General features: G+C 48.6%; 7 protein-coding genes across 8 annotated transcripts; 4 read left to right on the forward strand and 3 right to left on the reverse strand.

Moving 5' to 3' along the window:
* Positions 1-91: 91 nt before the first annotated feature.
* On the forward strand, positions 92-8,277 carry LOC6577750 (serine/threonine-protein kinase ATR). 2 transcript variants are annotated; one of them, XM_002003661.4, is made up of 6 exons: positions 92-409; positions 461-2,732; positions 2,787-3,080; positions 3,140-3,665; positions 3,725-7,989; positions 8,057-8,277. In XM_002003661.4, the coding sequence occupies exons 1-6, from the start codon at positions 183-185 to the stop codon at positions 8,180-8,182; spliced, it is 7,710 nt and encodes a 2,569-aa protein (XP_002003697.3). In that variant the 5' UTR covers positions 92-182; the 3' UTR covers positions 8,183-8,277. The 2 variants fall into 2 exon arrangements, with proteins under 2 accessions (XP_002003697.3, XP_043864908.1); XM_044008973.1 differs by having other exon boundaries at positions 327-409; positions 465-2,732.
* Positions 8,278-9,020: 743 nt separating this feature from the next.
* On the forward strand, positions 9,021-9,809 carry LOC6577751 (inosine triphosphate pyrophosphatase). The gene is made up of 2 exons (XM_002003662.4): positions 9,021-9,555; positions 9,611-9,809. Exons 1-2 carry the CDS (start codon positions 9,122-9,124, stop codon positions 9,738-9,740), a joined length of 564 nt encoding a protein of 187 aa, XP_002003698.1. The 5' UTR covers positions 9,021-9,121; the 3' UTR covers positions 9,741-9,809.
* On the reverse strand, positions 9,756-10,953 carry LOC6577752 (mannose-P-dolichol utilization defect 1 protein homolog). The gene is made up of 2 exons (XM_002003663.4): positions 10,596-10,953; positions 9,756-10,530 (listed from the first exon to the last, which is right to left on the reverse strand). The coding sequence occupies exons 1-2, from the start codon at positions 10,681-10,683 to the stop codon at positions 9,854-9,856; spliced, it is 765 nt and encodes a 254-aa protein (XP_002003699.1). The 5' UTR covers positions 10,684-10,953; the 3' UTR covers positions 9,756-9,853.
* Positions 10,954-11,242: 289 nt separating this feature from the next.
* LOC6577753 (probable cGMP 3',5'-cyclic phosphodiesterase subunit delta) lies at positions 11,243-12,377 on the forward strand. The gene is made up of 2 exons (XM_044008683.1): positions 11,243-11,947; positions 11,980-12,377. The coding sequence occupies exon 1, from the start codon at positions 11,453-11,455 to the stop codon at positions 11,906-11,908; it is 456 nt and encodes a 151-aa protein (XP_043864618.1). The 5' UTR covers positions 11,243-11,452; the 3' UTR covers positions 11,909-11,947; positions 11,980-12,377.
* Positions 12,378-12,670: 293 nt separating this feature from the next.
* On the forward strand, positions 12,671-15,892 carry LOC6577754 (glutactin). Its single transcript, XM_002003665.4, has 5 exons — positions 12,671-13,301; positions 13,785-13,940; positions 13,998-14,694; positions 14,769-14,965; positions 15,030-15,892. The coding sequence occupies exons 1-5, from the start codon at positions 12,960-12,962 to the stop codon at positions 15,663-15,665; spliced, it is 2,028 nt and encodes a 675-aa protein (XP_002003701.4). The 5' UTR covers positions 12,671-12,959; the 3' UTR covers positions 15,666-15,892.
* Positions 15,893-16,315: 423 nt separating this feature from the next.
* Positions 16,316-19,844, reverse strand: LOC6577755 (glutactin). The gene is made up of 4 exons (XM_002003666.3): positions 19,047-19,844; positions 17,516-18,187; positions 17,078-17,443; positions 16,316-17,021 (listed from the first exon to the last, which is right to left on the reverse strand). The coding sequence occupies exons 1-4, from the start codon at positions 19,272-19,274 to the stop codon at positions 16,425-16,427; spliced, it is 1,863 nt and encodes a 620-aa protein (XP_002003702.1). The 5' UTR covers positions 19,275-19,844; the 3' UTR covers positions 16,316-16,424.
* Positions 19,845-20,909: 1,065 nt separating this feature from the next.
* LOC6577756 (glutactin) lies at positions 20,910-23,893 on the reverse strand. The gene is made up of 2 exons (XM_002003667.4): positions 22,673-23,893; positions 20,910-22,550 (listed from the first exon to the last, which is right to left on the reverse strand). Exons 1-2 carry the CDS (start codon positions 23,859-23,861, stop codon positions 20,941-20,943), a joined length of 2,799 nt encoding a protein of 932 aa, XP_002003703.2. The 5' UTR covers positions 23,862-23,893; the 3' UTR covers positions 20,910-20,940.
* Between the last annotated feature and the right edge of the window lie 267 nt (positions 23,894-24,160).

Raw genomic sequence — 24,160 nt, forward strand, 5'->3', positions numbered from 1 at the left:
TGTGTCAGAATTTCAAATATTAACAGCTGCTAGTCTATTAGGTGCCATATGATGATTAGTATATTTCTTTGGTATTTTCAAACTGTCGCAATTTGTTTGTTTTGGTGATCTGGCAACGTTGATATGTTGCATGGAAATGTCGGCCCTCGCATTTTGATATTTCAAATAATAGATTCATCAATATGTCGGGCCGGCGGAAGGACATGTGGAAATTGTTGTACAATTTGGTGAATCGCAACCAAAGCAATTTATCCGCTGTATACAATGTTGTTGATGACATTCTCTGTCAGGATCCAAGTCTCATCAGCTGCTCATCTGTGAACGAATTAAAAAGCGAATTCCAGGATGCTTTTCTGCTGTGGCTACTAAACAAACTGTCTGTTTGTTTGAGCGACTGTACGGATGAGGGGTAAGTGGATAGACCCCTTTTCTCTATATATGTGTTAATTGATAAATTTAGACAGTGTCTGAAAAATGTGCAGCTACAGCAGAAGCTTTTGTTATCCTGCTGGTGCAACCATCCGAAACTCTACGGGCGTCTCGTAGAGGCCTACAGGGAGGCGCTACAGCAGCTCTATGACAAGATGAGCGCCTTCGACTACACTAATCCCGACAAGAACTGCAAAGAATTGCGCACTTTGCATTTGCACATCTTTCGCTGCGACTCCAGTGTGCTGCAGGAGTTCGATGATCAATGTGCATTCCAAGTGATTACACTGCAGCTGGACAAATCGGATGCATATGCCAAGTATCTGCTGCTAGTTCTACAACAGGCACATCATATCGGCCATGCCACGCACAGCGATCAGTTCGCCGAGAGTCTTCATCAGGCTTTGCTCACTCTCAAAGAGTGCAACATGGACACCAAGCTGACATGTCTAAGCTACTGTCATTCTGTGCTCCAAGCACATACCACAACCAGTTGGTCGAACAGCGCAGCTGTGGCTCACTATGCAGCCCTCACGCTGCGAGCTCTGGCTCTAATGTGGTCCCTAATCAGTCGCTGGAAAGACAAGTGCATGACGCAGGCGCAGCTGGAGCGGCTAGTCACGCACACCGAGCAGCTACTACTAGTGTTTACAAGGCAAAAGATGTCGAATCCTGATTGCCTTGAGTTGTGTTGCCAACTTTTGCATGAGGTGCTGTCTCAACCGGCCAGCGATTGGCGTTGCCATCTGCTCCAGGTTCTGTGCGACTATCTGCGAGAGCAGCTGAAGGAGGCGAGCTCAATGCTGCCTGCCAACACTTGCCAGCTTCTGTTGCGTCAGTGGCGTGGCAATCCTGGACCTCTACTGTCCTTACTCGCTGCAGTTGCTGCCAAGCAGCCCGCAATTAGAGATAAAATCTCGTTGATGCTCAGCCAGAGTCTGGCTCGACTGTTGGCGAAGCCTACGCCCGAGAAGCTGCCCGAACTGTTGGCTGTGCTGCGTGGGCTCAAGCATATGGAGCGGCTGCTGCTGATGGCCAATCAGCAGGAGCTCGTGGCTGCCAGTGATGAGGCACTTAACGCTGAGCTGCTCGCCCAACTGCCGCAGCATCACGAGGTCGCGCTGCACACCGATGCCAACAGCAATTGGAATGTACTGAGTGCCCAGCTCTTGGAGGATTCTCTGTGCGTGGCCTGTCCGGAGTTCATGGAGATCTGCGCTCTGCTGCTGCACTGCACCTGCCTGCGTCTGCAATTGAAGCCACATACACAGCAGCAGCTTCTGGGCGTGCTGCAGCGCGCTCTGCAGTCATCGGAGCAGGAGAAGAAAACTCAGGCCTTGCTTGCTTTGGCCACGCTCCGCCTGGAGATCCCATCTAGTGCTCACACCCAGCTGCAGAGCTTCTTTGCACAGAAGTGTCTGGCGATGCTTAACGCCGAGCAGGCGGACATTGTGCAGCTCCTCTGCGAGCATCTGCCTCAGCTGTATGTGGCAGGCTACATCAAATCCGGTCACCTGCAGCAAATGTTGCCCAAGCTGAAGCCCACCGAGGACGGCAACACGCTGGCCGCTGTGCTGCGTCTGTTGCTGTGCACCCAACAGCCAGAGACGGCGCATGTCTTCAAGGCAGAGAATCGGAAGATCATACTATGCTGCTCCAAGTGCGAGGAGCTGCCTGCCACATTGCCTGGTTTATATTTGGGCATGTGCAAGCCGAGCACTGCAGTTGCCAAGTCCTTCAGTAGCTCCACCTTGAATGCATTTGTAGATGCTATGCTGTTCAAGTCAAAATGCACTTACATTGCCCATCACTTGGATTTGATCAACCTGGAACCCTCGGTCTGTCTGAGCTTGCTTAGGAATGCGCCCGATTTGCAGGCACTCAACGAGCGCAGTTTCGAACGCCTTGTGCCCGTGCTAGCTGCTCAATCCCCGGACTTCATGCAGCAGCTCGCAAGCCTTGTGCTCGACTGGATTTTGGACATGTTAGCGAAGCCTCTGGAGGCGCAGAGCGAGGTCCAGCAGCGAAAATTGTTGCGTCTGATCGTGTGCGCAGCTCATCCGGAGATCGATGAGCTCTGGCTCTTCCACTGGTTCAAGATGACCTTCTTTTTCCTAGTGCACACGCGTTCGCTGGTCGCCCAGGAAGCTGTGCTCGCCGCGTGCCAACTGTGCGCACGCCACGACCTGCAGCCGCTCACGCTGTGGAACTGGTACAAACGAGATGCGCTCGGCTTAGTCGTTCAGCTGGCACTGCAGGCCTATTTGACGCAGGGAGTACGCTTCACCCACTCCCTGCGAGCGGTGAGTCTTTCGTATGCTTTGCAGAGCTCCTTTAATCTATGACCTATCTTCTAGCTGACCAGAATGCTGGGCTACTCCTGCGTGCAGGAGTTCACCTGCAAGTACCACCGCCTGCTGACCACCCTGATACTGCCCTACTGTATTAAGGAGCCGCGCTGCAAGGGCGTCTTTGTGCTCATTGCCAAACAAGTCCATAAGCCAATTGCTGCACTCTTCTCGACGTCCTTTTTGCGTCTCTATGCTCACGTCCATCTCAGCGAGCCGCCAGAGCTGGCAAATCGTTGCATCGAGCTGGTGGCCAGCTGCACGCAATCCACCTTGCAGGAACTGATGAATGCGGATGTAAAGGTGTGCTCAAACTGCTTCTGTTAATCTGCAATGAAACTAATCCCTATGAATTCCCCTAGCAAACTGTAGCCGAGCTGCTAATCTACTTCAATCGAAATCCAACCTTTGTGATGCGTTCCTTTCAAAGTCTGCTGCAACTGAGCGGAGGCAGCGAGAGTCTGTCCACGCAGGCAACCAATGCCCAATTCTCCACGTTCATTGCGGAGCGCATACTCGGCGTCATCACCTATTTCGAAAGCTGTCTGTCTGAGGCGTCGTTCGAGAAGAGCCTGAAGGAGGAGACACTCTACAGTCTGGGACAGATTCTTCGCTTTGTCGGCCCTCAACATGTGACTCAATTTCGCTTTAAGATCATCGCCATGTTGAGTTTTGTGCACACGCTGCAAGAGCCAAATCTGCAGCGTATTTGCTTGAAGATTTGGCACATATTTCTTCATGTGGTGAACATACAGGAGCTGGGTCCTTCGCTTGGTCGCATTGTCGCCACGCTGCAGCCGCTGCTCGCCTACAGCGTGGAGCAGGTCAATGAGCTCTACGAATTTGTCATTCTACGCAACGCTTCCATGCTGGGCAGCTATATACAAGGTAGATAAATGAATAGCTGAATTCTCTTTATATTTCAATAATTTATACTCTTGTGGTAGATTTATATTTTCTGGAGCGCCTGGAACATGTATCGACGCCTATAAGAGAGTGCATTAAGCGTCACACGGCGCAGCTGTGCCTTGACGGCCCTGTGGCGGATGAGGACGAGGCTCCGCTGCTGGATCAGCTGCGCTTTCTACATAAGCAAATCACTAACGAGTGCCTGCAGGTACGCGTCTATGGACTAGAGCATCTGGCCGAGCTGTTCGGTCGCCGTCGTGCCCAACTGAATCATATGATACTGCACAAACTGCCCATGGAACCGCTCATGGAGCAGATTGTCAATATCCTGATGTCTGGCAGCCAGCACGACGATCGCTCGCTGCAGCTGGCCTCTGCCAAGTGCCTGGGCGAATTGGGAGCTATCGATGCAAGCTATTTGCCCTCCAACTACAACTACGCCAGCTCGCAGCAGCTACCGCTGAGCGTCCTAACGGATGACTTCACCGTGCTGGCTCTGACGGCGCTCTGTCGCGGCTATCAGTTCCAGCAGAAGACGAAGCACGTGGACAGCTTCTCGCTGGCCATACAGGAAACACTCGCCGTCTGCGGCATTGCGCCCAAGGAGCAGAAGAAGCTGCAGCTGTGGCAGTCGCTGCCGGTGCGTATGCGCGAGATCATGGAACCCTTGCTCAACTCCTGCTACACCTGCTCGCAACGGCCCAACACGCTGACACAGCATCCGCTCTTTGGCAGTCATTACACGCATAACTCCTACGAGCTGTGGGCATTCCTCTGGGCCTCGCGCCTCATTGACTACGTGCAGTCGTCGGATACGCGTCACTTGCTCAGCTCCTACAAGCCCTGCATTCGACGCGACTCGAACATGCTGAGCACCTTCTATCCCTATATCCTGCTACACGCATTGCTCGAGTGCAATGCGGAGCAGCGTATCCGCATCGAGGAGGAGTTCCAGACGGTGCTGCAGGCGAATGAAGAGCTTTCCAAGCAAGTGGCGACACCAGCAAAAACTGCCTTCGATCCAACTGCAACAAACCGCAATGCTGGCGGCTACAAGCTCTTCGAGTCGATGAAATATAGAGCCTCCACTAAAACGACTAATGATGATCCCCTGGCTGGCTCCAGTGCTGAGGATCAGTCCCGATTGGCCGGCAAACTGTGTGCCGAGCTGCTGGACTTCCTTCAGCGCTGGCTGCGCGAATGGCAGCGCCAACACGGCCTGAGCATGGCCGGCAAGCCGCCCCAGGACGTGGACGCCAACTACGGTGCCATCTACGGGTTCGTGCAGCGCATCGACAAGCTGCGTGTGGCACGGGCCAGCTATAACTGCGGAGAGTATGCGCGGGCTCTGCGCTACCTGGAGGCCTATATAGATGGCGACAAGACTGCACGTTTGCTGGAGCAGTTCACGTTTCTCGTCGAGCTCTATGGGCGGCTGATGGACGCCGATTCGGTGGAGGGTGCGGTGCAGACGCGCAGCTGCGACATGAGCGTCACCCAGGAGATTCTAGTGAATCGTTTGGTGGAACGCCAGCAGGATATGATCACATGCTATGAGCAACTGCTGTCCAGCACGGAGCAACTGCAGCCGGAGCACATACGCGCCATTATCGATGCCTACTTGCGCATGGACACGCCCAAGACGGCGCTGCTTATTGCCGACGGTCTCTCCCAACGTCTGGCGGATCAGCACACGGAACAGTATTTCAGCGAGTGCAAGGCAGAGCTGCTCTGGCGCCTGGGCAGTTACGATGAGCTCGAGGAGCTGCAGGTCCAACGGCAGCAGCAGAGCCGCTGCAAGCCCAACTGGCACGCTCAGTGCGCCCAGGCATGCCTCGCCCTAAGGCAGCCGATGACCACCAAAGTGGAGTTCGATTCGCTGCTGGAGTCCATGCGCTGCTCGGTGCTGGATCAGCTGCGCAGCTGCTCCGCCCTGCAGCAGCACTCGTATGCACATGCCTATGACGATGTACTGAAGCTGCATATGCTGCACGAGCTGCAGTGCAGCCATCAGCTGGTCGAGCAGCTGTCGGCGCTGCAGCAGGAGCAGACGGAGCAGCAACAGACGGAATTGATGCGCAACTACTTTGCCGATTGGCAGTCTCGACTGCAGATACTGCAGCCGCAGCTGCGCGTGCTGGAGCCCATCTACAGCTTTCGACGCAATCTGCTCGCCGAGCTCAAGCGCCGGCTGGGCGATTGCGCGCCGCTGCAGGCACAGCTCCGGACACAGCTGGCCCAGCTCTGGCTGAACAGCGCCCAAATCAATCGTAATGCGGGCCAGCTGCAGCGCGCGCATCTCTATCTAATGAAGGCGGCGGAGTATAAGCCGAGCCGCCTCTTCCTGGAGCGCGCCAAGCTGCTGTGGCAGAAGGGTGATCAGGTGCAGGCCATGAATTTCCTCGAGGAGCAGCTGTCGGCGATTGTCCAGCAATGCGAGGGAAACGTCAAGCAGCTCAGCGGCGAGCAGCGTCAGCTCTACTTCGAGGGAAAGTATCTGCAGGCCACGTACAATGCGGACTCGATGAATCTGTGCGCCGACGCCATACTCAAGTACTTCCAGGAGGCCATCGCTGTGCACCACAAATCGGAGCGCTGCTTCGTCCAGCTGGCCCAGTTTCTGGAGAAGATGCGTGAGGCGCGAGCCGCCGGCACGGCCAATACGCAGACGCGCGAGGATGAGGAGCTGCTGCTGCAGATTATGGTCAACTATGCGAAATCGTTGCGCTATGGCAGCGACCATGTCTACCAGTCCATGCCGCGCCTGATCAGCCTCTGGCTGGACACAGCGGCCACAGCCTCGGCCGCAGCCAGCACGAGCCATGCGGAGCTGGTGCGCAAAATGAATGATCTGCTCAGCAACTGCTGCACGGCGCTGTCCACGGGCATGTTCTATACGGCGTATTCGCAAATGCTGAGCCGCCTCTGCCATCCCTCGGCCGAGGTGTTTGCCGTGCTGCGCACTGTGATCATCATGCTGATCCGGGAGTATCCGCAGCAGTCGCTTTGGATGCTGTTGCCCCACTTCAAGTCCGCCGCAGTGAATCGCGTGAAGCGCTGCAATTCGATTCTCACCGATGAGCGGCTGCAGAATGCCGAATTTCAGCGCTTACTGAGCGACTTCAACACTTTGACGGATCGTTTGATTTGCGTGACCAACAAGGAGGTCACCCTCGATCGCAGCTACAAGCTGAGCGACCTGGACAAGCGACTGCCGCAGCTGTGCGGCCAGGCGAACTTCTCCAACATAATGCTGCCCTTCGAAAAGTATATGCAGCCGACATTCAACATATCCTCGGCGCAGGATACTACGCCCTCGCCCAGTCCGGGTGCCAACAAGCTTTCGACGAGCAATTGGTTCCCCTATAGGCATATCTATATAACTGGCTTCCAGGAGAAGGTGCTCGTGCTGCGCTCAGCGGCACGACCCAAAAAGCTGACCATACGCTGCAGCGATGGGCAGGATTATGACATCATGGTTAAGCCCAAGGACGACTTGCGCAAGGATGCACGTCTCATGGAGTTCAATGGGCTGATGAAGCGCTATCTGCATCAGGATGCGAGTGCCCGCCAGCGGCGTCTGCACATACGCACCTATGCCGTGCTGCCGTTCAATGAGGAGTGCGGCCTTCTCGAGTGGCTGCCGAATCTGAATTCGTATCGCAGCATTTGCATCGCCTTGTACATGCAGCGGGGTCAGGTGATGAGCGGCCGCCAGCTGCAGCAGCTGGCCTTGCCGCAAACGGAGTCAATAGAGCGTAAGCGTGCCGTGTTCCTTAACCAGCTGCTTCCCGCCCATCCGCCTGTTTTCCAGGAGTGGCTGCTGCAGCGCTTTACCACGCCCCACGGCTGGTATGAGGCACGCAACTCGTATATACGCACCGTGGCCGTCATGTCAATGGTGGGCTACATCCTGGGCCTGGGCGATCGCCATGGTGAGAATATACTCTTCGACGAGCGCAATGGCGATGCGGTGCACGTGGACTTCAACTGCTTGTTCAATCAGGGCGAGGCGTTTGCCTATCCCGAGGTGGTTCCCTTCCGCCTCACCCACAACATGATCACGGCCATGGGTCCCTTGGGCGTGGAGGGCAGCTTCCGCAAGTGCTGTGAGATAACGCTGCGACTGCTAAAGCAGGAGACCAAAACGCTTATGTCCATGCTGCGGCCGTTCGTCTACGATTTGGGTGTCCAGAGCCGTCTTACGGCCTCGACCAGCAACCGGAACAAACACGGCGCCGAGGTGACCGATCCGAAGGTCACGAACGATGTGCAGCGCATTGCGGAACGTCTGCAGGGACATGTGAGTAGCAATAACAGAAGATTCGAAAATGGGTCAATTACTCAAATTGAATCATTGCCCTTCACAGGTCAAGCGGCAGCAGGCAAACAGCATTCCCTTGTCCACAGAGGGTCAGGTTAACTTCTTGATTAATGAGGCAACTAAAGTGGATAATCTCGCTGCCATGTACATAGGCTGGGGCGCTTTTCTATAGTGCCTTGCGCTAATTTTGATGTGAATTTTTCATTTTGAATATTTTTGTACCACATGTTTGTATATGCAAATGTTGAAATTGTTAATAATAACACTAAAAAAATCAATAACAAAATAAGATTGATAAAAAAAAAAATACAAACAATAGAAAAAGGAAATAATTAATTTAAATAATTAATTATTTTAATTTTAATATAACAGGGTATTTCCAAGTCGATCATTGGAGTAAGAGTACTCTTACCCATTTACTTAATAATTAATAAATCAAATTAGCTGCCTATATTGTTCATGTGTAGAAAAAGGTCTAGAATAAGTTATTTATATAACTCACTTTACTTCAACTGAATTCTCAAGTTAAAAGTTAAAAAAAAAAAACGTTGCAGAATTCTTATCCGATATCAATTTAACGGAAACTGTTAATTAACCATGGAATTGCGCCAATAAACATTTTTATTGCATTACAGTGCATTCTGCCTAGTAACATTTTTCAAACAGTACTGAAGCTATAGACATGACACTTTTTTAGCAATTACATATATAATTTGATCTTATATTCACTAAAAGTCAACCTCATAAACGCCAAGCGAGTCTATACTGTACTCAAAGTTGACATTAAGAGACATCGGACCCAATAAAAATGTGCTTCGCACAAATAGAACAGTATAAATAGCCATCTATGTTGTATTAGCGTTTAGAAGAAGGCAGAAGAAAGCTGTGCAAAAAGATAAACTTTAATGAAACGTGGCACTATTTATATTTTTGTTCGTTAAATATTTGCCTCCATTGGCCAGTTCAAATGCATAACGACCCTGTCCTTCTGCCATTCCTTGATCAGCTGATGGCGCAACCTATCGGCTCATCTCTGGAATGTGCCGGCATAACAGACGATGCATACAAATTACTTACGCATGTATTAAATTGGCGACAACAATAGCTGATCATGTCGAAACCAATTACTTTTGTGACGGGCAATGCAAAGAAATTGGAGGAACTGGTCGCCATACTTGGGCCCAATTTTCCCCGCACGATCATCTCGAAGAAGGTTGATTTGCCGGAGCTACAGGGTGAGATTGACGAGATTGCTGTGAAGAAATGCAAGGAAGCGGCCCGGCAAGTGGATGGGCCAGTGCTCATAGAGGACACCAGCCTGTGCTTCAATGCGCTTGAGGGCTTGCCTGGTCCGTACATTAAATGGTTCCTCGAGAAACTGCGACCCGAAGGCCTGCATCGCATGCTGAGTGGTTGGGAGGACAAATCCGCACGTGCTATTTGCACATTTGCATATTGCGAGAGCTGCGCGGACGAGCCGCAAATCTTTCAGGGCATCACTGAGGGCGTCATTGTGGAACCACGTGGCCCGCGTGACTTTGGCTGGTTCGCATTGGACTGAAATTTATCGAGTATGATGTTAATATTATTTTGCCCACAGGGATCCAGTCTTTCAGCCCAAGGGCTACGATAAAACCTATGCAGAGCTGCCCAAATCGGAGAAGAACACAATTTCGCATCGATTCAGGGCGTTGGATCTGCTGCGAAAGCACTTTGAAAATGATAAATAATAAAACTAGGATGTCTTCTAATTTCAATTGCTAAATTAATAAATTTATTTAGTTTTGATCTTTGTTCAATCTTGTCGAGAAAGTGTTGAATCTTAATACTACGCTGTTACAACTTAGTCATCCTTCTTGGTCTTGACCTTCTTGACCTTTGGAGCGTCCCGCTTGACAGCTCCACCCACGGGCTTGTTCCAGTAGTATAACAGCTGACTGAATATAACGCCATTGGCAAAGGTCGAGGCGACAAATGTGATGATGATCATTGTGTCACCCGTCTCTTGAATGGATGTGAATATGCGCGCCACGGAGCCGGCGAACATCATGATGACGGTGGCCGCCGATAACTGGCCCGTGGAGCCGGCCCTATAGTTAGTCACTGCCTGAGATAGTTTGCCCACCAGCAGGATGGGTATATTGCAACTCTGTATGGCGAACAGAACCTTCATGGACGTCAGACCGGAATTGAGAATATACAGCAGTATGGCATAGGCCACTACGAAGATGAACGCATGTGGCTTCCGTCCGCCAAAGTAGAGGACTAGCGCTGCAATGGCCACCGTTTGGATGGCGAGGAAAGTGTTGTCGCCCCAGGAGCTGAATGGATAGCCGTTCATGAAGTTGTACGACATATGGAATGTGATGGCCAGCAGATCCAGCATGACGCCCATCAAATTAATGCCCTCACCAGATTTACTGTTTAGAATCTTCAGCACCTGCGGCACCTTTACCAGCACAGAGCCGGCGATGATGCCGATGCCGAGACCTTTGCTCAGTAGCGCCTTGAAGCATGAAACTGTAAATGGAAATATAATTGTTAACTTATCTTTGACAGAGACAGGCGAAGGTCGTCGTATTCACCATCGAGGAAATTGTATTCGAGAAAGTAGTTGTCATAGCACTTCTGATTCATGAGAAGCAGTGCGCCCTTTTTGATAACATCGACCATTTTTGGTAATTTATCACTTTCTATGTATGTGCTTGAGTGACAAGTGTGTGTAAAGCAATTACGCCGGCTCTTATCGAGGCGCTACCAGTCGTTGATTGTGCGCAATTGAACAACGGAAATGAAATTGAAAGCCAAGCAGTCCACGTATTGCTACTCGCACAAAAACACCAACTTAACTTTTTTTTTATTTTTTATTGACTTTCAACTAGTATTTTTTTAACAGTACTCTAACAGCGCTACACCGGCAAAATATTTCCATAACAGCGCGCTGCAACTATTAGATTGAATTTGAAATTAACAGCTGTTGGATGGTTCTAAGACAACTGTCGTTGGGCGAATCAGTAGACGGATAGATACACGAGAATTAAAAAAAAAAAAAAAAAACGCGATTGAAACTGTCGTTAACTCTAGTTATACTCGTTTAGATGTTAAATAAACTTATACCAGTTTTTTAAAAGCCTTTTAGAGTTTGTAGTACTAATTTAATTCTCTTGATTATTTCTTGAAACCTATCGATAGCTGTGACACTGTTTAACAACACTAGTCCCCTGCTGACACAACTAATCGATTGTCTCGCAGCTGAGACAGCTGTTAGCGAATACGGCTGCTCGTACATATGTATTCTACAAACTAAATACACGGCTACTCACATAATTAGCATTAAAAATAAACATTGATTATTTCCAAAAATATAATCTGGTCTGCAAAAACCAAATTTAACGGACAAAAATAATAACCTCCTGGTTGTGATACATATAGTGGCTTTAATATGGGATCCGATGACCTCAGTGCAGGCGACAAAATCCAAAAGGGATTTCAGATCAACTACATGATACTGCGCGATGCGGACACCGGCAAAGTTATATGGCAGGAGAATAAAGACTTTTCGGCACCGGACGTGGAACACGAGGCGCGGGTGCCAGTTAAAATTCTGGACATGCGCGCCGTATCGCGTGAGATCAACTTCAGCACGATTGAGTCAATGGAAAACTTTCGACTCGACCAGAAGGTGCTCTTCAAGGGTCGAATCATGGAGGAGTGGTTCTTCGAGATGGGCTTCGTGGGCGCCAACACCACCAACACATGGCAGAGCACCATTGAAGCGGCCCCCGAGTCCCAAATGATGCCAGCTAAAGTCTTAAATGGCAATGTGACAATTCAAACCAGTTTCTATGACAACGAAATACTCATCACAAAATCGGTTGTGCGCTTATATTACATATAAATATGTGTACTGTGCGTGGGCGATACACCATCGCACACACATATATATATATATATATATATATATATATATATATATATATATATATACACTCACACTCTGAAAATCCCCACTGTCAGGTGTTCCTCATACAAGCATATATTGATCTGCTGCTGCTGCTGCTTCTGCCGGTTTGTTCATTCTTCTGCATTTGTCTCAACAAAAAAGAAAAAATATTATATACTGTGAAATTGATTCTCAAATATATTTTTCGGCTTGCCCAATAACTCATGCTCGCTGCGGAACAAGAAGCAGAAACAATTTTAGCGCATTTCAATGCAATTGTTCTTGTGCGTTTTTTAAGCTAGTGAATGCCATCTTACAGACATCTAGACTAATGCATTTTAATATATAATTATTATTTATTATTGTTTAACTTATTAATAAAGTATTAACGAATGTAATACAAATATACGTAGATTAACTTGAAGCTCGAAAATGTTTACTTACCCATGAAATATGAATTCTTTGGAACTGTTAACTCCGTTATAGAAAAACGGCCAAATACCGTGCGTTGACAGCTAAGCAAATTCGTACATAATTGAATCACTACTTGGTCAGAGTTTATTTTATTTGCATACACTTTGACCATATTTGCCTAAAATGGGTGAAGAATTAGTTGGGACTCGGCTTTTTACTTTCAAAATCAAGCATAATCTGTAAAAGAGACTCTGAGACTCTTAGCGTGTGCCCCTTGGGGCAAACGGGTTTCGGCTTTGGCAGTCAACTTGATAAATATTCATAATCTGTATTTGCGAATATCGAATTGGATTATGAATCTTTGTGGCAGGCAAGGGGAACTCAACTTGAGTTCAATCGAATTGTTAACAGCGACTTGACCCCATTTCGCTCGAACTCTCATCTAAAATAGAACCGCCGCCAGGTGCCCGGTTAAGAGATACTTAATTAAGACGGCGCCGCCTCAAGACCCGTTGCGAAAGTCTTCTTTTTGAGTTGCCAACCAATCTGGTCAACAGTTGCCTTTGAACGCGTAACGGCAACGGGTCAAATCATGGCAAACCTACGGAAGATTCTCTTGCTGCTTGTGGTGGCGCTTCTTGCACTGGCTGCCATCAGCGGCGCCTCGGCTCAGAATAAGAATAAGAAAAATCAGCAACAGCTACAGCGGCCCAAGCCGGCAAATCCCAACAGGCGCCCCAAGCCGCAACTGGCGCAAAGACCAGTAAATCAAAGGCCAAACAAAAAGCAGCAAAACAAGCCCAGTCCCAAGGTGTTTACCACAACGTTGCCGGATCTGGGCAAGATTCGTGGCCGCACTTTACTCACGGAATGGACTGGCCAGAAAGTGATGCAGTTCCTAGACATCCCATACGGCAAGGCGGAGCGTTTTAAGGTGAGATTTAGACTTGATTTTCGATTTTAAATTTGAAATTAGTATTTGGGAAATTTGGGTCAGTATTTATTTTAATTTTAAGCAGGGTGAATTTTAATTCGATTTAATTATGTATCTCAATTTAGGTCAATGTACACATTTTATAGATATCCCTTACAAGAAAAAAAAACTTATTTAAGCACCATGGAAAATATTTTTAGCTTCATACAAAAATGTGGAAAAAATAGAGGAATATTATATATTATTATTATATTATTACTTTTATGTTATTTTGTACACATATTACAAAATAGCGCAGTCTTTAAACCATCAGAAAGTTTTTTAAAAATATTCATTAAAATTAAGGGAAATCAATTTCCAATATCTGAAGTCAAGCATTTTCCCATTTTCTACTAAAATTTTCAAGGGTTTTTAGCTTGTCTATAAAATATAAAAAATGTTTACATTCAAATTATATATTCAATTTTGCATTTGGTCTAAAAGCCGGCGGAAATGGCGGCGCCCTGGAAGGGCATCCTGCAGGCACATCGTAATCATGCCGGCTGCCCCTCCATCCAGGATTTGGTGAAGTTCGCCAAAATGGAGGAGAACGGCGTTGATGTGGAAGACTGTCTGCGCCTGACAGTCAATACCAAATCGGTGGGTTTACCTTGATGTCATCCACTTGAATATCACGTATAATGAAAGTGTCTTTAGCTGGAGGGTAAGCCAGCTCCTGTCATGGTCTATGTGCACGGTGACTTCTTCTATGACGGCGACACAACAGAGGCGGCACCTGGGTATCTGTTGGAGCAGGATGTGGTTTTAGTGTCGGTGCGCTATCGTCTGGGTCCCTTCGGCTTCCTCTCCACGCTGAGCGACGAAATGCCCGGCAATGCGGCTGTGACAGATCTGATTTTGGCACTGAAGTGGATCAATGAACACATCGCGGACTTTGGCGGAGATCCGGAGCGGGTGACTCTGTTCGGCCAGGTGGGCGGAGCGGCGCTCATTAATGTGCTCACCTTGAGCCCGGCTGTGCCAAAGGACCTGTTCCATCGCGTCATCTATATGTCCGGCACTGCGCTGTCGCCGGCCTTCATCACGGACTCCCCGCTGGCGACGACCAAGGAAATCGGACGCATTGCCGGCTGCAAGCAGCTAACCAAGATGGACTCCCTGCACAAGTGCTTCAATCGCATGAATGCCACAATGCTGCTGGCTGCCTTCAGTGTGTATGGCGAACAGAAGCCCCTAGTCGCCTCCGGTGCCGACGGTGGTGTCCAGCTGGTCATTGGCGGACCGTCGGGCATTCTGCCCCAGCATCCGGGTCGACTGCTTGCTGCCGAGAAGTTCACGGCCTATCCCACTTTGGGCGGCACTGTCAAGCATGGCGGCACCTTCCTGATGAGGGGTAAGTAATTCCCTGAAGATTAAGGATATCCTTCGAAGAACAAAGTTTACGTTATCATAACCTCTCCTCCATAGATCTATTTGTGGACAGCTTCAATGAGAGCACTTCAGATGCCAAGATGTCCGGCGAGAAGTACATTGAGACAATCATTCAGCAGATTAATGGCGCCGATCCCACGAGTTCCTGGCGGGAGTTTGCCGAGGAATATATTTTCAGTGCAGAGGACATCCGGAATGGCAGCTTCAAGCGCCTTACGCCGGGTCTTATTGATGTGAGCTACAACTCTATTCAATTATCTCAAGTGAAACTCATATATTTACTTCTTCTCTACCTAGTTGTGCAGCACGATTGCGCTGAAGAATCCTGTGCTGCTGGTGCTCCAGGCCAACGCCAAGAAGCTGCCCAACAGCACCTACCTCTATACCTTTGACTATGAGGGCGAATTGAATCGCTATGCCACAGGCGAGGACGAGGCCATCGATGTGCCCTTCGACATGGGCGTCAGCCTGACCGACGAGAATCTCTATCTGTTCCCCTGGCCGCGCATCAACATGATTAATGCCAACAGCGATGTCAAGATTGCCAAGCGCATGGTTGCCCTTTGGACCTCGTTTGCGGCCAACGGCGTACCCGAGGCGGCGGGTGTGCCTGCCTGGCCAGCGATGAATGACGAAACTGGTCCATATATGCATATTGGACGTACAGTCAGCTTTGGGGACAATTACCTGGACGAGTATAGCATTGGAGTGCAGGAGGTGAAGCAGGGCTACAATCTCGTCAATGAGGATTACTACGAACTGGAGGCAGTGCTACGCGATGTTCTCAACAAGGACCAAGCAGCAGCCGCAGAAGAGACAGACGAAGAAGAGGACGCGGAACAGGAGGAAGCCAACGAGGAGATTGAAGCCACCGAGGCGCGTGGCCAGAACTTGGTTTTCATAGCTAGAAAATCGGCACGCATACAACATTAAGCTCAGATTTATTTAAATAAGTTAATTTATTCACAAAATCTAATAAATTGAATAACTTATTGTTCCGAATATAAATTTCAGAAATGCTTAAATTATTAAAAAAGCTTTCTTTTATTAAGACTAATTTGAATTTATGCAGAAAATATTCTTTTGTTTCTTTAGTGTTTGGCCGTTAACTAAAGCACATCAATAACTCTGCCGAAAACTATAATTTTGATACCCTGAACCCATTGAAAATCGAAGATGAATGTAAAATGGGTTTGTTAAAATGTAAAAATGCAGAAGGAAGTAAACTATATATATATATATATATATATATATATATATGTATATATTATGTAACTTAACATACCTCAAAGACTATAATATTAATATCAATAATATCAATATAATATTATCCGCGCTGTCATTATCTATGGTGTTTATAATAATTTCGCTTTGAATTGAAGCTCTGTGTTACCTTCTTTTCAAAGCTAAATATTGAAAAAAAAAAAAAAAATATTATAATATTCTTTCGCCTCCATTCTCCCATCCACTCTGTTCTCCACTCTCCCCTCCTCTCTTCCCTCCACTCCCCTCTCCACCCTCCCCTCCACTCTTCCCTCTACCTACCCTTCCACTCATCCATTAATTATTATTGTATTATAGGAAAGCTAGCGCGACTTCTTTAATTTAAATTAAATTCAATTAAATTATTATAATTTATGTACGGATTCTTATTAGAAATACTGGTAAGCTAATGGTCTAGTTGCCTGACGCCTAGAACCGTATCTTGTTGCGATTGGGGCGCTTGACGAGACTCTTTCGCACCTCCAGCTTTTTGAGTTGGCTCGCCGCTTGCTTCTTGCGCTGCGCCTGGCCGAGGACCTTGCGATGTGCTCGATTGCGCAAGTAGTAAATCTCACGTATGAGACTGTGGCCCTGCTCCTCGTCCTTCAGCGTGGCCGAGAACTCAGTGAAGTAGTTGCCGCCAATGGTCAAGGTCTCGTCGATCTTCATATAGGGGCCATAGAGCGTGGTCATGGGCGGCCAATAGCCGGACCGATAGGAGCCCAGGGGATTGCCGGTAATTATAAAGTTTGTCCAGAGCTCGACCATGCGATGGGCCATCGTCATATCGGGTGGGCTCAGGCGCTTCACATGATCGGGATAGGGGAACAGATAGAGCGCCTCGTCGGTGAGCGAGACGCCAGCTTTGAAGGGGCTCTGCATGTTCGTCTCCTCGTCCATGTCGCGATACCTATTGAACTCGCCCGCATAGTCGAATGAATAGAGAAACGTGTTCTCCGGATTGTGTTTGTTGTTCATGTTCATCGCCAACAGCACGGGCAGCTTATGGTTCAAGGTGCCCGCCACCTGGAAGAGATATGCATTTTGAATAGACCAGTTAACAGACTTCTACTCCTACTCACATCAATTAGCCGTGGAATCAGAGTGTCGAAGGTTCCGTTCTCAAGCAGCTGGCGGTTGAAAAAGTCGTGGGTAACAAAGCTGGTCAGCAGCATGGTCTTGTCGGTGCCCACCACCTGGCGTATGACGTGATCGATATAGTCGTACGTATTGTATTCGTCATCGGGTATCTTGCCCTCAAAGTCGTTCTCCACGATTTCATTGAGCACACGTGTGCCCGCATTCTTGGGACAGCCACCCATGGCGGGGTAGGAGAAGTTCGACTCCAGCATGAGATCATATGGATGCTTGGGCAGCACCCCGCTGGGACCGCCAATTGTGAACTGTATGCCGCCCGTATGACCAATGCCCAGATCAGATTTCTCGAGCTGCCCATAAATTAGTATGTGGAGCAGAATACATTAGTAAAGCTCGCTTGAAGAGCGAAAGATATCACTTACCGCATGCTCCATGAATGCATTCAGCAGCTCCAAGGCGCTCAGCTCCATTAGGCATTTGTTGAGATCGCGCACAGTTACCATCTGGCAGTCAGCCTTCTGGGCGATCTCCTGGGCGTGCTTGCGCGGATTGTCCTCCAGGAAAATGGGCATAATGGCCGAGCCCGAATGATAGATCACTTGGCTGAACAGGCCGCGCTGCACCATCGGCGACAGGGTGAGCAGGTGGGCTATGGCCGCCCCACCCACCTGGCCGGCCACCGTGATGCGGCTCGGATCACCGCCAAAATACTTAATGAAGTGCTTTACGAATTGCAGGGCCAAGAAGATGTCGAGCACGCCGGCATTGCCGGGTATCTCGTCGGTTTTGGTCGAGAGGAAGCCGAACGGCCCCAGTCTATACTGTGGCGTCACCAGCACTATATCCTTTTCCAGCAGATAGTGGGGTGGCGCCTCCGAGTTGCTGCCCTCGTAGAGGTACTCGCCGTGTATGTAGACCAGCACCGGCAGGCTGGCCGTCACGTTCGGCGTGGTTATGGTCATGGTAAGGCAGTCCTCCACGTCCAGCACATCGTCCAGCTTTTGCAGGGCGTTCATCGAAACGACAGACGGACAGCCGATTTTCTCAGCTGTCGCATCCATAACATCTTCCCAGGGCTCAATGGGGCGTGGCGGCTGCAAAAAGCACAACAATTAGATTCCGATGATTGATGGGCCTACCACGGGCACAATAAACGTTGCCCTAATTAGTGTACGGAATTTATTGTCGACCAATCAAGCGAAAATTCGTATCTTAACGATTCTTGCCCCTTTTAGGTGTTACCAGCAGCTCTTAGCCCTGATTAGGTCTGGGCTTAAATAAATATTAATGAGCTGGGTGAATGTTTTCGTTTGGTCTATTTCTGCTTATAAATGGCTTAGAGCTTCGGGTGAAATGTTCGTCGAGCGGATGGAGCTGAGACAACGAAATATGTAGTACCGAACGTCTTGCATTATTTATGATCGCTAGAGAAACTTGAAGATGCTTTAAAGCATTTCGCAAAAAACTTGTATGGTAAAAAACTATAAAATATTTCTAAATTTAAATTAATTAAAATAATATAAATGAATGTAAGAAAGCTCTAGTCGCTAGCCCTTACATATATTTTCTGACATTGGCACATTCATACATACGGACGGACCGACGGACAGACGGACAGGGATAAATCGACTCAGTTTGTCGCTCTGATCCAGAGTATATATACTTTGTCGGGGCTACCACACCTCCCATTTACAATTAGTTCAGGGTATAATGAAAATAAAAATTTAGACTCAGCTAAGAATTAATTGAACAAATATTCTATTCTAAATTACTCTGTTAACTCCTTCCATCTTCCTCTCTCTCTCTCTCTCTCTCTCTCTCTGGCCCTCTCTCTCTGTCTCTCTCTCTCTCTGTCTCTCTCTCTCTCTGTCTCTCCCTCTCTCTCTCTCTCTCTCTCTCTCTCTCTCTCTCTCTGTCTCCCCCTCTCTCTCTCTATCTCTCTCTCTCTATTACCTTAAACCGATGCTGTCCCGTCGGCGGCTCAGCATATCGGACATCCACGAACTGCAGCACCTCGCGCTTGGTCCACGCCGTCTCCACTATTTTGCCCTGAATGGCGCCCAGCTTGGGCAACTCCAGAATAGTATCCTTTTCCTCATCGTACAGCCGGCCGCGCACACGTGCCTCTGCCTCGAGAATTGCGCCGAGTGCGATCAGCGCGTACAAAACCAAAAACTGCATCTTGGATTTTGTGAAGCTGGCCAAGATGCGACAGCGCTCGCATAAGTACGAAACTCAACTGATCTTAGACAGCAGTGGGCGATTAGATTTTAGTCCGATCGCTTTGCCTGACCACAGTAAAAGTTTCACTCCGGTGCGCGAATACTATTAAGAAGCAGAATGCGAAAAGCAGAATGCGAAATAGAAAACGAAAGATTAAAATAAATCAAAAACAAAAAACAAAAAAAGTAAAATAAAAATTAATAAATAAAAAATAGAAATGAAGCAATGGCCATCTACGTTGCGCTGCTGTAGTCGTCCCATTATTTTGCATTTCAGCTACCAATAAATTCGTGGTTGACTTTGTTTGCTCTGGTTTCTTGCAGCGGCGTTGATTGAATCCAAACAAAAGTAAAAGGGAAATTAGACAGCAATTTGCTAATGGCCTTTGAGGTTCTCTACGAAGTTCGCTTCTAATTAAAGACTGAACTAATTTGTTAAGCTGCAGATCGATTAAATTTTTCTCCCCATCTTGGCAGATCGATCTCGATCCCCTGCGGCCCAATATAATTGCAGCGAACAGACAATTAATACCAGCTGGCCAAGAGCTAAAAGCAATCGACAGACAGAGTCGGGGATCTCCATTAGGGCATTGGCAGTTTGTTTGTTTTACGCACAATGAAAGTCGGCGCCTCGCATTGGATTGATTAGGTTCAATTATACTTTCAGAGCTGCGGGCCAGAGGTAATTCCCATTTAAATTTTAGATATTTTAATTTGAAAATTTTGCTGAATTCATTGGGTTTGATGCTACTGGTTTTTATCTTAAGCTTATTCAGTCGTTGCGGTGGGTGAAAGTATTTACTTTGCTATATGGCTTTGCAAATAGAAATGATCTTGCCTGGACGCTCTCATTAAGCGGCTCAGACTTGGGTTCAATGGCATTTGTAATAATATATATGTATATACATCTATGCATATTTATCCATCTGACAGAGATTTTAGCTGAACCAACGTTGTTATAACATGTAAAATATTTGTGCATAAATTAATTAATTATAGGCAAAGGTTATAGCTTAATAATCAATGCCATCATTTATGCGTACGTCACGGTTGATTATGCAGGAGCTAAGCCTTATAGAATATTATCGAATACAAGAGAAAGGAAAAATACAATAATTAAATTCACATAAACTTTTCTAAAATGAATTCTAATAAAAAAGTATGTAGGAAAATCATAGATTATACATTCATTTAAATATTAAATTTATTTGTTTGCATTTTTCGTTCAGAGAATCAGAATCAGACTTTCTGGCATTCGAGTAATTTGAAATTATTCTATCAAGACGCATGCAAGCTGACTTGAAATCTAACAAATATCCTCTATGTAAATATAAATAAATTTAGAAAGCTATAAATAATTTCTGTCATTAAAAAAACAAATTATTATTATTTTTTTTTTTTTAATGCACTATGCCAAAGATTGTTGCATAACTTTGGGGTCTGTTGCCCCTGCGTTAAGGTCTGTTATCACCATACAACAATAAAACGGCCAGGTTTACTAAGTAAAAAGCAGCAAATAAATTTATTTATTTAAACGAAAATTGAAAATGTCTGTTGATATACGCTAACAAATCGAAATGAAATAGGGCAGTGATTACTTTCTATATTTATATTTAGGTGCTAAATCACTGATATCTGCGCATGAGTTTAATTCGTCGTGGAGTGTTATCGGAGTACAGAGGCTCTTCGTCTGGCTGGGCATAGGGGTCGTTGAGTGGCGCGTCGTCAGGCGATGCCTCCTGCTCAGCACTTGCAAAGTCCTCTGGGTTGTAGCGATTGTTGAGCTCCTCTACCCAGCTCGTGTAGGCTTTGACATATTCCTCGTAGGTGGGATAGGCACTTGGCTCTGGCGGATTTTCATCATCCGCAGGGAATGTCTGTTCGCCTGTTCCTTGCTGTTCTCGCTCACGTTGCTCTCGCTCCAGCTGTTCTCGCTCCAGTTGCTCACGTTGCTGCTGCTCGCGTTCATGTTGCTCTCGTGACTCCTGATCGCGTTCCTCCTGTGCCCGCTGCTGTTCCTCGCGTTCCTGCTGCAGACGTTGCTCTTCCGAGTCAATAGGCACCAACTGTGGCTGTTGCTCGCGCTCATGTTGCTCGCGTTCCTGCTCCCGTTCTTGCTGTTGCCTTAGTTCGTATTCGCGCTGTTGCAGCTCTCGTTCATCCTCGTTGTCTTCGTCCACATCTTGCCTAGCCGCGTTTTCGCGCTCCTGCGCCTCACGTTGTCGCTGCTCTCGCTCGAATTGCTCTCGCAGCAGTTTCTCTCGCTGCAGTTCTGCTTGGCGTTGCTGCTCTTCTCGTTGGCGTTCCTCTTCTTCGCGCAAGAGCGCCTCCTGCTGTTGCTGCTCTCGCTCCTGTTGCTCACGTAACTTCAGCTCCCGCTCCTCCTGCTCACGCAGCAACTGTTGCCTGCGCACTTCCTGCTCCCTGGCGTAGTAATCGTTAAAGGCTGGTGGTCTGTATTCGGGCTGCTGGGGTGGTCTGTACTCGGGCAGCTGGGGAGGTCTGTAAGGCTGTTGTGGTGGTCTGTACTCGGGCTGCTGGGGTGGCCTGTAAGGCTGTGCGGGGTAGTACGGACGTCTGGTTGTTGTTGTGGTGGTGCTGGTGGTGCTGGTGTTGGTGGCGTTGAAGTACTGGGCATATATGTTAGGCACATTGATGCTCTCGCCAAAGTGCTGGTCTAGCTCCAAAATGCTTTGCCGCGAATTGGTAAAGCGCAAAAACGGGCCATACTCCGATGACGCCTTGGGCCAAACGTTAGGGTTCGGATTCGGAATGCCAGTCTGTGCAAAGTTCACCCACATGGCAACTACGGCGCGGGCTAGCGACTTATCCTCGGGATTCAAATTGCTAGCATCCTTCGGATAGGGAAACAGATAGACGGAGTCGTCACTCAGCGAGGCATCCACGCCGAACGGCAGCGGATTGCCAAAGTGGGCAAAGCGATGATACTCGCCGCGATAGTCGAAGGTGTACAGATAGGTGGGATTCTTCTTGTAGGACGAACGAATCGAGTAGACAACGGGAGCCCGATACAATATGAGATTGCTCAGCTCCACCAAGCCCTGCGACACGCTGCGAGCGGTTACATAACGCAACTGCTCTGGCGTAAAGATCTCGCGAACAGCCAAGTCATGCCATATCTTATGCTGCTGAGGCGGGGCGGTGTGCCGCAGCACCACATTGATGTAATCGCTGATATTTTGTGACTGCAAGCGCTGAATTTGATCGTAGAAACCTGAACAAAAATAAACGAAATCATTGAATATATTGTATATTGAGAGTGTAGAAAGCACTTCTATAAAGGATTTCCTCTCGAACCTTATATAAAGAGTCTTTAGTCTAATCTGAATCACTTACGGGAGACTATAAAGGCGCTGGCATCCTTGGTCGCACCGATAATAGCGGGCTTTAAGGTATTGTTGGCGCTGTTGCTGGCGACAAGCGCCGCCGGATGTTCAGGTAGGTAGCCAAGGGAATCGCCCACCACCAGCTTGAAGCCGCCCAAGAAGCTGAGGCCGCGCGGCTCGTTCTGCTCCAGCAACTGCTGAAAGATGCTGGCCAACTGGGATGTGCGCAGGCGGCTCAGGCATTCGTAGAGCGGGCTGAGGTTGCGGCCAGCGCTGGGGCAGCGAGCGAGCTGAGCGAAGGTGGCCAGCGTGTCCAGTGGCCTTTCGTCGATCAGATAGGGATTCAAGGCAGTGCCCGACTGCAAAATGAGCTGCTGGAACAAGTGCTGCGTCTTGGGGCTCAGGCTGAGCGCGTGGGCCAGCGTGGCACCGCCAGCCTGCCCAACGACCGTAATTTGGCTGCTGGCGCCGCCGAAGTAACGAATGTTGCGCTGCACCCATTCGAGGGCCTGCTGCAGATCCGACAAAGCCACATTGCCGGGCAGCTCCTCGGTGAGGGCCGCCAGAAAGCCGAATGGCGCCAGTCGATAGTTGATGGAGACCAGGACCACGTCGTGTTCGAGCAAGTAGTCGGGCTGCGCCTCTTCCGCGCCGCCGTCGAACAACATCTCGCCGTGCACAAAGACCATGACGGGCAGCTCGCGTCCGCCCGCGGGCGCGTAGATATCCAGAGTAAGGCAATCGTCGACGTTCTCGCCGCGCGACTCTGCCAACTGTAGGCGCTGCACTTCCGGGAACTGGGCACAGTTGGGGCTCGATTGGGTTGCATTGATGATCGGCTGGTAGGGCGCCGCTCTGGCTGCCTGGAAACGTCCGAGGCCACTGTTCACCAGGGCGTAGCGTATGCCCAAGAACGCATCGATGGGTCGGTTCTTAATGAACTTATAGCCGCGCTGGCCAAACACCTGACCCACGCCGGGCACATGCACTCCGCCACTTGGCGGCGGTGGCGGAGGCGGTGTAACTGCCTCCAGCTGCCAGGGTGCCACCCGCAAAGGCTGCGGCGTGTACACACCCTGGAGCCAAGCTTCTCTTTCACTCTCGTCATGTACCTCATCGAACTGGGCGTGGCAAGCGCCCAACACCAGCAACAGTAGTAGCTGCCAGAGCAGACGACTCCTCCCAGTAGGCAGCTCCATGTTCTGAACTCCCTGGTGGCTAAGTTGATACTGATTTTGAACATAATGGCAGACAGTCGGAAATCAAAAGTTCAAACCTAATCGCAAGTTACTCGACTCATCAATACAAACAGGCACAAGCACACATACACACATACATAATGAATGGGGAGATACAAATAGAGGCATAGTTCTAAGTAGTTCTAGTTCTCGTTCTTGATGTCGCCAGCCTTAATCTCGTCTTGATGACAGTTCATTGTGTAGTTGCTGTTGTTATTGTTGTTATTGTTGTTGTTGTTGCTGCACTGCGCCAGATTCGC

This window comes from Drosophila mojavensis, unplaced genomic scaffold (assembly GCF_018153725.1).
Source record: "Drosophila mojavensis isolate 15081-1352.22 unplaced genomic scaffold, ASM1815372v1 contig_36, whole genome shotgun sequence".
NCBI lineage: Eukaryota > Metazoa > Arthropoda > Insecta > Diptera > Drosophilidae > Drosophila > Drosophila mojavensis.